The 11587-nt window shown below is 36.9% G+C and overlaps 1 protein-coding gene across 1 annotated transcript; it reads left to right on the top strand.

The window, feature by feature from the left end:
- The first annotated feature begins 2471 nt into the window (after positions 1–2471).
- On the top strand, positions 2472–10250 carry nus1 (NUS1 dehydrodolichyl diphosphate synthase subunit). Its single transcript, XM_052098146.1, has 5 exons — positions 2472–2981; positions 3968–4099; positions 7074–7226; positions 7996–8095; positions 9026–10250. The coding sequence occupies exons 1-5, from the start codon at positions 2633–2635 to the stop codon at positions 9114–9116; spliced, it is 825 nt and encodes a 274-aa protein (XP_051954106.1). The 5' UTR covers positions 2472–2632; the 3' UTR covers positions 9117–10250.
- Positions 10251–11587: the final 1337 nt, after the last annotated feature.

Raw genomic sequence — 11587 nt, forward strand, 5'->3', positions numbered from 1 at the left:
CATTTTATGCAATCTTGACCTTCAATACTAGTAAATCAATTATTAATTGAGAAGAAAATGTATTAAATTGTGCAATTTTTCTCCTCTAGGAAAACGGACCAAATACATTGATGACTCATCTTGCATTCAGGGGCATTTTACAATAAAAAGATCTGACAATTAAAATGCTTTCTAGAGTGAGAATGTCCCTCACCCTTAATACTAACTGCCTCTGACTCATAACAGCAAGCAGCAAATCATGTTTTTGCAAGCTTCTAATGTAAACAAAGTGTAGTTCACCCAAAAATAAAAATTCTCTCATAATTTACTCACCCGTATGCCATCCTAGGTGTCTATGACTTTCTTTCTTCAGCAGAACACAAATTAAGATTTTTAGAAGAATATTTCAGCTCTGTAGGTCCACAAAATGCAAGTGAATGGGTGCCAAAGTTTTGAAGCTCCAAAAAGTACATAAAGCCATTATAAATGTAATCCATACAATCCCAGTGGTCTAAGTAATGTCTTCTGAAACAAAACGCTGGGTGTGTGTAAGAAATAGATCAATATTTAAACCTTTTCTTTTTTTTTTTTTTTTTACAAAAAATGTTGTCCTTTTTGGACATTAATGTATCTAAACTAAAAAGAAGACAGATTTTATGAGGAACCCAACGGTAATATCCCCTGTAGTGTTTAATGATCAGGTTGTTGAGTTCGTGCAGCAGTACAAATATCTTGGCACTGTTGTTGATGACAAGTTGACCTTCGAGTATCACATGGATGCTATGTGTAGAAAAGCCCATCAACGTATGTACTTTTATAGTAAGCTTCAAAGTTTTAATGTTGATTATACTTGAAAATGTTTTATTCCTGTTTTATTCAATCTGTTCTTACATTTTCTTTTTTATGCTGGTATGGGTCACTTAACATCAAAAATAGAAATAAATGGCAGTGTATCGTTAAAGTGTGCAGCAAACTGGCAGGCACTACCTTGAATGACCTTGAATTCAACTGTACAAGGTCAGGGTTTTAAAGAAGGTCCAGTCAATTTTGGTTGATTCTAGCCACCCCCTGTCATAAGAGTTTAAGTTGCTTCTGTCTGGATGCAGATATAATCTGCAAACATGTAGGACAAATAGACTTAAGAGATCATTTGTTCCAGCTGCCATTGGCTTTTTAATATTTTGTTTATGTTGTATCCATTGTCCATTTATTAATGTTTGTCTGATGGTTGGTTTACTGCTGACTGTACAACAAATTGATCCTTGGGGACAACAAAGATATCCTTGAAATGTTTCAATGAACTGAGGTACTTTTTCAACACAAAAGGAGTTTATATAATGGTCTGCGCAAGGAGCTTGGTTGGAGGGATCTACTCCACTCACTCACTCACTTGCATTCAAACCAATTCAAACAGCTCTCCTTGTTCACCATTCCAAGATGGCACCACAGTTGACGTATTCAAAACAGCCAAACGAACAACACTGCGCTTCGTTTTTGTTTTGGTATTTCATGTTTCAGTTCTCGTGTGAACTTGCCAATATGCTTGACCTCTACCCTCATGAATTTTAAGTTAAAAAAGTTTTAAATATTGATACATTTCTTACACCTAGCATTTCGCTTCATAAGACATTCATTAATCCACTGTAGTTGAACGGATTACTTTTATGATGGCTTTATTTGTTTTTGGAGCTTCATAAAATGTGCATTTTATGTACCTACGGAGCTGAAAATACTCTTCTAAAAATCTTAATTTGTGTTCTGAAGAAGAAAGAACGTCATACACATAAGGGGATGGCATGAGGGTGAGTAAATGATGAGAGAATTTACCAAATTCCCCTTATAAAAAAGTACTGTTACATACCAAAGTACAGTGATGGTATCAGATGATATGTACAACATGGTAATACCATGGTACGAATTGTAAGTGTTAATTGACTGTTCATAAGAATATAATATATTTTAGTGTCCAAACAATGTACGTGATTTCTATCCTATTTTATCTAGTTATTAATTGTTTTTTATTTTATTTTCACAATGCTGGAACATTTAACAGTATATTAATGGCTGTGATCAGTAAGTCTTTATAATACTCTTATCAAACAGGTTTACAAATGTCCAATAAAACAATATTTACATATAATTACATATAATTTGATAAAATGAAAGCGTATATTTAAAATACAAAAATACATTAATGTTCTTCTATATTAATTTATCAAACTTACAGATATTTAATTTTCTCATTTTACATTTGCCGGTACGGCAGCCAATCACATTTACTATCTCACGTATGACGAGGTCAGTGTAGATCTAACTTTGATCTGAGACCAGTCCTCAGTCGTTCTTTTCCTTTCTATGACTATGACCTGATCTACGTCATAACTGATTCCTGACCAGCGATTAGAGTGACACATAAAGCACGATCTGTCAGCCGTCCAATCAGAGAGCTCCATGTCACACAGCAGCGGGTTCAGAGTGTATAGGTTGGCAGGATGAAGAAATGGCAGCCGGCACACTGCAGTGTTGGCAGTGACCAACATGGCACATTCTTCGATATATTATCGCTCACACCTCTACGGCTGACTTTAGTATGAGGTATTTACTTCAAACGCCGATAGTATTTAACTAAGAACGCGTTTAAAGACTGTAAACCATGGCCATACTGTATGAGGTGGCGTGGCGGTTTTTACACGCGCTGCTTTATCTCCAGCGCGCGCTGTTCACCTGGTTCCGAGTCCACATTTGGAGGTGGAAAAGGACTTTGGTGGGTATATTATTGCCCCTTGCCCTCGGGTTTCATAATCAGAAAAAGACTGCACCCGTGGGCAAACGCGTCAGCCGTCGGGTTCGCTGGTCAGCTGATGGAAGGACGTTAGAGAAGCTGCCGTTTCATGTAGGGCTGTTGATCACTGAAGAGGAGATCCACTATACTGACACTGCCAACCTGGTGGTGTGGTGCATGGCAGTGGGCATCTCATATGTCAGCGTCTATGATAATCAAGGTAAAGACTAATCGGAATTATTGTGCATTGCATTCATATGAATGAATCATGGATAGGGAAGTGAATTCCAGACAGTCACCTGCTGTTTCTTAAACACTCTTGAGCATGTACAAAGTTGAAATTAAACTTTTTATTATGTGGTTTGTGGTCACATCTTCATCAGAACATTAATACCTTTAAAATGTTTCATCTTTTCCTACATGGTTTGTGTGGCTTGTCTAGCATGTATTATGTAGCAAAATCAACAAAATATATTTTATTATTTCGTGAGCTGAGAATCAGGGCAAAAGAACCCAATTATTTGCTGTAACAAGCTTGTGTTAATCCTTAACATGGTACTGTAATCCTCAAATTCTCAAAATGCCAGGGAACATCAAAGCTAATTTCTCCTTTTTATAATAAAAGTGGATGGGAGGATGTGTCTGTCCTATTTCAAAACCGTCTGTTTCAGTTTCGGCCTAACATATTTCTCAATGGAAGTGGATGGAGGAGTGGATATTGTATTGCTTCAGCTATAACCTTTGACAGATATTTTGTAATTGTCAAGGTGTGGACACTTGGATAGATATTCAGATTCATGCAGATCTAAACCACATTATATTCTCAATTTAAAGTGAATGGTTTGGCCTTATTTTTTGGCTAGAAAGTGAACTTCTGTTTTCAATTGATGTTTTGGCCACCATGTAAGTAATTTAATTGAGAATCACTTCCTTGCATATCCTTCCAATGTTAATTGGAAATTAAAATACATTTCATAGACTCCTATGACGTGTTCCTTATATAGCCTTAGATGTTTACAGTCTAAATATGTCATCTGGAAGTGTGAGCTTGCTAACAACATTTTTAGTTTTAACATTCACTGTATTCAGATGGTGAAGTTTCTCTCAAGTTGGTGGATGAAGAAAAAAAGATTTTACTCTGAAACTTGTCTTTAGAGGGTGTGGGATATTATTAGATGTTTTTCTCATTGTCATCTTGTTTTACAGGTGTGTTCAGGAGGAATAACTCCAGACTCATTGAGGAGATCCTGAGACTAAAGCAGGAGCTTCTGGGAATGGACAGCTCAAAATACACATTAGAGTTCCTGAAGAATGGTACAGACAAACAAGAGCATCAAGGTGAGGTGCTTCATACCTGGAAAAAAAAATCAGTTGCTCTTTGTTTGAAATGCCCAATGTGGGAAGAGTCTATACAAACAGGTTGGATCAGAATATTTCATGACTGCAGGTTTTGTCTCTTTATGATCTTGGTAATGGATCATAGTTGCTAAGCCTAGTTGTTATGAACTTTTGTCTCTTTCATGTCTTTGGTTAAGATTCACTACTGAATCTGTGGATAAACACTGTGGAAGATTGTTTAGTTGCATAGTTCTTCTGTCTGGAAAAGATGAATTGCTGCCAGCTTCTCTGGTTATGAAATGTTGTTTCATTTTTCCAAATATTCCTCGAGCAACTCAACTGTTGAGTACTCCTTATGGAACATAAACCAAAGCGGCACGGAGGCCCCATTTACACCTGGTATTAAGATGCATCTCTGGTGATCCGATCACATGTGGTTAGTGAGGTGAGACCCATCGTTGTTTACAGTTGGTCACTTAAATACATCTCCTGTGACCATTTGTGTTGGATTTGGAGGGGAGAGTCTCTGATTTCTTGACAACATACAGTAGTACATCAATAACTTTGTCATTGTGTTACTGCGTGATAATGAACTGAAAAAAGTCATAAAAGACAAAAAATAGCACGAATGAGACCTGAAATGTATTCTAAGCGCAAATGGAAAATTTCGAGCAGAATTATCAATTGTTTTAGTGGATTACCTATATTTACATGAGCTTCAGATGTTCGTGCTTCTCATCTGTGTTGTTATAAGACACACAAAAGAAGATCCATGAAGTTCTCGTCTTTGTGTTTGTTTTCCCATTTTAAAATATTCCAATCAGAATATACAGTGAGCCTAATTTACACAGAAAGGAGCATGTTTGCTCCAAACGGAATGATAATGTCTTTTAAATACTCAAGACGCAGCACAATGTCAGTGCTGATTGCGCCTGCTAAATTAGATTGCGGGTGTTTAATAACTAAGATGCAATTTTTCAACTATTTAGTGAATCTGCACAATGTCTTGAAATGGATCTATCTAATTCACAGCAGTTCAATAATGTTTTGCTTGACTTGAGTGGATGCATATATCTCATGCCTCCCTTGTCAGGTGCCCACAGGTGTACTAACTCCTGTACTAATGCACACCTCATTAATGAACAGAGCTCTCAAAATATTAAGACGTCATTCTTGAAATGGTAGATTTTTTTTTTTTTTAACCTGGCATCAAAATGGCATTGTAGTATTAACAAAGTTTACTCTCGGCAGTTCGGTTTCTAGACATTAGCGAACTAGGCGGTTGCCTTTGACGCCAATACATAAGCGCCCTTGCCACAAACACTACCCTAACTTATTTTGCATTCCAAACCTGGAAATTGAATGGGATCCATTTGGAAAAGAAGTGGAAATGGAATTCGGAGGCTGGACACGAACCTGTATGAACACCAAAGCTGGATATGTCTGGAATACATGGACTAATTTGATCCCACACAGGAAAAATTATTTGTCATTGCAGTCTGAAATTTAAAATAGCTTTCTAACGTTGCATTGGCTTGTTCAACGAGGTGTGATATGAAAACCCCTGAGGTTTTAGTAAAATTGGGAGAGGATTGAAACAATTAATATTAGCCAGCTTACTGTCATTTTAATTGTACAAATAAATGCAGTTAGAATAGGAGGAATTGGCATCACAAAAAGAGTAGTTGCCCTTCTGATAGTACCTTAATATTGGTACTGATGTTGCGCCTATCACAGGTTGCCACCGGGCCCGACCCGAAAGCAAATCATCATGGCCCTGTTCAAGCTGGCAACCTGCACCAAGTTGTGGGGAACACTTTCGTTCTTGGTATAAGGACCATCCATCCATGTATATGCTGTGTGCACAGCTATTGGAGAAAAATGTATGCGTTGTAATATCAGGGTTTACAATATTGATACATTCCTGAAATTCAATAGGCTATTTTGAACAATCATCTAATCTAAAGCATTGCCATCACAACTGGATTGTCATTCATATTTGTCCAGCAACTTTTAACGACCAACTGATCTTGAATGTCATCTATAATAAATTTTAGCATCATAATGCAATTTACTTTTTCTGAAGAGGTAAAGCAGGTTAGATTTAAAATATTTGAATGTTTTAAAATTTACAAAAGTTAGTTTTCTGAAAGTTAACTCGGCATTGGACAAATAGTTCTGATAGTTTATAGTCTTGAAAAAAGTGTAGAACACGTATGCCTTGTCGTCATGATTAACACAGGCTAACGATTTGGGTAAATTCTGGCTTGTGACACTATATTTGCATTAAAGCCTATTTTCTAGACAAAAAGTTTTTCCAAACCAGTTAGTCATAACATTTGAAGTATTGACACAGTTTATGCGGTAGAGTTAAACAGAAAAATATTATGTCGACACATAATAGCGATAAGTTGCGGTTCCTTCAGCTATATCTGTAAACTTTTTGATGCGTTACACATTTTGTAGCAAAAAACCCTTGGATGGAAACATAGTTAATGACATACATTGTTGACTTCAGCCTATGCTAGAAAATACACTGTAGGTACATTTTCTTTTTTTGGTTTGACAGCTTGAATACAGTTTAGGCTATAGAAGATTATAGAATGACATAATAAAAATTGTTACATTTGCCAGCAACTTTTGTAATATTGGAATATTCGCATTATCTCTCCTGTACGATTACAGCTAGGTGACTCAATAAAATCACTAACCTACAAACTCATTGTTACTTTTTACATTCTTAATGATTAGATTTACTGTTTTGGATTGCCACCTACACTCACCATACTGAATATATTCTGTGTGTGATACCTGTGCCTTGTCCTATCCGCGATGCAGCCTGGTGTGCCGTGGCACATCACCTTCAGTGTGCGACCAGCATAGTAGCCAGAATGTAACTTAATACCTATTCAAAATGGAATAGCGACCTGACTTGAATATACCCTAATGTCATGTTTCTTTGTTCTGTTTGCAGCGTTAACTTGTCAGCCAGTGGTGAAGATCTTATCTCCAGACGATGGACAGCTCAGTATCGTCCAGGCAGCACAACAGCTCTGTAAGGCTGTTGAGCGGAAAGAGAGGACATCCAAAGACATCAATGTCACTGTGCTTGACTCATTACTCAGAGGTGACAGCATGCCAGTCTGCTGACCGACCATCAGCACAAACTAGCAATTTATTAACTAAATGGCCAGTCCTGTCATTTGATTCCTGTCATATTAAAGTGTCAAAAGAGCAATTCAAATCACACATCAGTGGAGAATATGTAAACCTATTCAGTAGTTGTTCATTTTTATATTGTGTCTGAATCTGAGACCCTGTTTCTTTCATACTAAGCAAACAAACTGAGATTCAATGCAAAATGGAAATCAGGTCTACAGCAAAACATCTAGTGTTTCAGGATTCTGTCTCCTTTCAGTGTTAAACACTGCTTAAAAAATAATTAGCTGTGCTTCATGAAGCAACTAAGTGCTAATCTCTTTTATATTTATTGCTTGGATTACAATCCAGCAAGCTAAATTACCCTTTCAAATATGCTATCAACATGTGTAATATTGACCATCGCAAATAAGAATCTTTGCATTATCTCTCCTGTACGATTACTGTTAGGTGACTCAAAAAAATTCTTCAGATTTAGCTTCAAATGGTTTGTGCTGGGATTCAGATCTGTGTGCCAGTACCCTATGTATACTGTAAATTCAGAACACTAGAACAGATGTTTCTATGGTCTCAGTTCCTCAAAGTTAGCGCCTCTATCTAAAAGTACCTGTAATCATCCCAGTATCATAGCTTTGTCCTCCTAAACCCTTCAGCCTTTACCCTTAGGCTCAAAGAGCTGTTTTTCCTTTCCACTAATGCTTTTTTTTTTCTTCTTCTTTCTCCTCCCCTTCATTCAGAGACAAAGAACATACCTGACCCAGACCTGGTGCTGAAATTCGGCCCTGTGGAAAGTACACTTGGCTTTTTGCCCTGGCACATCAGACTAACAGAGATTATGTGAGTATGTTTATATGTGGACTCATCTGAGCAAGCACAAACTTTTTATCTCTTCAGAGTGTACACAGAATACAGGCCAAGCCATGGATTGCAAAGTGTATGTGTGTCTTGCTGTGCACCTTCACTAACAAAAACTTACCAGAAAGTACCATGGTATTACCTTGTATTTTTCGACATGTACTATGTACATTGTTGTACTATCAGTGTTCCCATGGTCATGAAAAAAACTGAAATATCAGGGAAGTGTAAAATTGTGATTTTCAGACCTGGACACATTAGAGATTTATATAGTGCATATCTATTTTTCTAGTTTGCTCAGCACCAAAGAAGTTTAACAGCTTGAAAGTATTCTTTATAAGTGTAATTTCTATAAAAATATATTTTTTAAATACTTATCTAGTAATAACAAATTAAAAATCAAGGAAATTACTGTCCAAAAGGATGCGGATGTACCTTTGAATATCATGTAAATAACATGGTATGTGCACATGGTTATCATTCAGTACCATATATCAACACAGGTTAACCGATTAACCGTTAAATTTGTTATATGCTGTAACAGTGCAATCACTTTTTACACCATGTGAACATCAGCGTGAACCATTTGTTTAATATAAGCATTACAGAGGCTCTTTAACAGAATTGTAAATCAGGCTAGCACAAATCATGAAGAGAATATGCATTGTGTACAGCCTTGTGTTTTTTGATTGTGTTTCTCTGGAATTCCACTAGATGGCAGTGTGTCCTTGTACTGCTACGCTTCATTATTTATTTATATATTTATCAAACTTGATCTTAAATTCTGTTTCCCCTCCATACATCTTAAAACATTTATAATCTTCAAAACTATTGATTGTGTTTAATCTGGACTGCGTTTAAGTTTGTGAGCTGTTATTTGATCTTTTGTTTCCTATTTATTCTCTCTTGCAGTTCATTGCCGTCCCACATAGACGTCTCTTACGACGACCTTTTTGGTGCGCTTCAGCTATATGCATCGTGTGAGCAGCGGTTGGGCAAGTGAGGAACTGTCCACAGAAAGTACAGATGTAATTGAAAGAGAGAGAAGGGATTTTCATCCCTCTCTTCATGTTTACAGTACAAGCACTGGAGCGCTTGCAATCCACCCGGATCAACTCTGCTCCTCTCCGTCACAGAGCGTCTCTCTGTGTGTATATGTGTGATTGTACATGTATGATCGTATGTGTGTGAGCTTGTAACTGCACACAGAGCGGTGCTCTGGTCACTTGAAGGACACAGAAGCTGCCATGCATTACGCCAACAAGCCGGCCGGTCACAGAGAGGAGCTCCATTTAGCCTGAAGAATGTTAGCCATGTGGTGTAAATTTACTGTAAATGTTTGCTTTTACAATAGCTCTGGACACATCCCTTGCGCCGACAGACTCATTTGAATAGGTAAGTCATGCCCACGCCTGTGCACTGAACTCTACGGTGTGGTGTACAATTGTGCATCTTGCATAGCGAGACTCTACGGCTTGCGCTGTGAGTGCTCGAGAGGATGTACATTACTGAACTTTCAAAAATAACTTTTCGAATAAAAACGCTTTTAGAGAGCTTGCAGTGCAAACGGACAGTAATTTTCCATTCGACGATATCCTGCATGCGGAATCTGTCTTAATTCAACATTATGCGCTCCCATCAAGGCTTTGAAACTGAGCTGGAATTGGATATGTGTGGTTTTGTGTTTATTTGTAATTGTGTTGTCTGAATGTGCGCTTGTGTGCCACAAATTACACTAATCAGCGTTAAACCCTGAAGTTTGTAATTCTAAGAGCGTACATTGATTACTCCACATTGTCCCCCAAAAGCTCTTGCTGTTTGAATTAGCTCATGGTGCTAATTATGTTTTTATTAGATATTTTTTTACTAGTCATCAGTAAATATCGTTCTATTCTTATTTTGTTATAACATGTTTAAAGAATGGTTGGTTTTTTTCTCAATCAGTATATCTATGGATCAAAAACATTCTTGTTAATATTCCATGAAGCCCGTAAATGGTTGAAAGCCTTTTTTATGCTTTACGCCTTTTGCTCATAACAAAACCCCTTAAAGAAATTGTGAATATGTCATTTACAAATCACCTTTGGCAGGGTTGTGTAATAGTGTCCAGTGTGAATGTACAATAAATGTTATTGAAACCCAAAGAAGTTTTGAGTCTAAGCTTGGTTGTATACAAAATGTTCAAGGGTTTAAAGGCATAATTTTATAAAAGCACATACATTAATACTATTAAAATGTGTGGATTATTTAAATTGTTGTTTGTATTGGGTTCACATGATGGGATAGGAGGCGGCGGAAAACGTTTGAGCAGTCAACGTAAACTTTTTAATGACAAATGAACAAATCGCAACATAAAACTGCTTTCCAGCATAACACAAAAGTGCACACACAAACACTGCTATGTGCATCTCTCTTCCTCTCCCGGCTGATTCAGTGCCGGGCATCCGTTGTTATGGCGGCAATGCACCGAAGTTTATAAAATTAGATTTAGCTTTATGCAGAAATGTTAGTAAGCTATTTTAGCACACTAAAATCATGTTAACATTCATATTGTTTACGTTTTGTGGCTATCATTTTGAAACAATATTTAATGCTTATGTATTGGCCCCATTCACTTCCAATGGGAGTTCCCCACTGTAACCCAGATTTATTTATTTTTGGAAGAAAAAGAGGGTTATGTCGCAATTGTTAAATTGTTCATTGTTGTGTTAATCAACATTATTTCACAAATTATGTCGATTAAGCTTAATTCTTTTTTTAACTTGGAATATTCCTTTAATGTAAGCACAATCATATGTCTAAATTTTATGTCAGCAGTGGGACAAAAAAGTATATTTATATCAAAATAGCAGACTTATAGTGCAAGTTCAACATAGACCTATTAATTAAACAATAATTAGAAAACAACTCTCGGCCTTTGGCCGAATAACATTAGTAGCTTTTAAGGTGCAGGATGTAAGATTCAGAAACCCTTGTTATTAATGACACCTGTGGCTGTTAAGTAAACTGCAGCCAGCTACACGTTGCTCGTGCTCACACTCCATAGCGACACAAGCGAGCATCGGCCAAAACAATGACGTAACGTACAAAGAGACTGAACATGATTCGGCTGACAGATGAGGTAGCATATTTAAAGTTACACAGTTATGATTGTTTTACTACAAGTTTTGAGACTAAACTAAAACTACTTATCAGCTAACATAGCATACTGACACACATACAGCTATCTACTACCAAACTATACCAGACCGTTTACTGTTGCACTGTTGTTGCACTTTGTTTTTTAATGTCATATGTTGCACTATGATCAAGAAACCAGCGTATTTGAATACATTTATCCTGTATACCTGACTTTTAGTATTAAGATCGTTGAAATTATTTGAAAGTTACGAAACAAGATAGCTTGCAATTCGTCAGCGTTAACAGGCAAGATCAAGTTAGCTAAAATTACACAGAGCAATCCTTATAACACTA

Source organism: Xyrauchen texanus, chromosome 30 (genome assembly GCF_025860055.1).
Source record: "Xyrauchen texanus isolate HMW12.3.18 chromosome 30, RBS_HiC_50CHRs, whole genome shotgun sequence".
NCBI classification, from domain to species: domain Eukaryota; kingdom Metazoa; phylum Chordata; class Actinopteri; order Cypriniformes; family Catostomidae; genus Xyrauchen; species Xyrauchen texanus.

Excerpts from the sequence above, each read along its gene's own strand:
- nus1 (XM_052098146.1), top strand. The coding sequence starts at position 2,633 with ATGGCCATACTGTATGAGGTGGCGTGGCGGTTTTTACACGCGCTGCTT. Across the intron at positions 4,100-7,073 it reads AGACAAACAAGAGCATCAAG|CGTTAACTTGTCAGCCAGTG; the intron begins GTGAGGTGCTTC and ends TTCTGTTTGCAG. Across the intron at positions 7,227-7,995 it reads GCTTGACTCATTACTCAGAG|AGACAAAGAACATACCTGAC; the intron begins GTGACAGCATGC and ends CCCTTCATTCAG.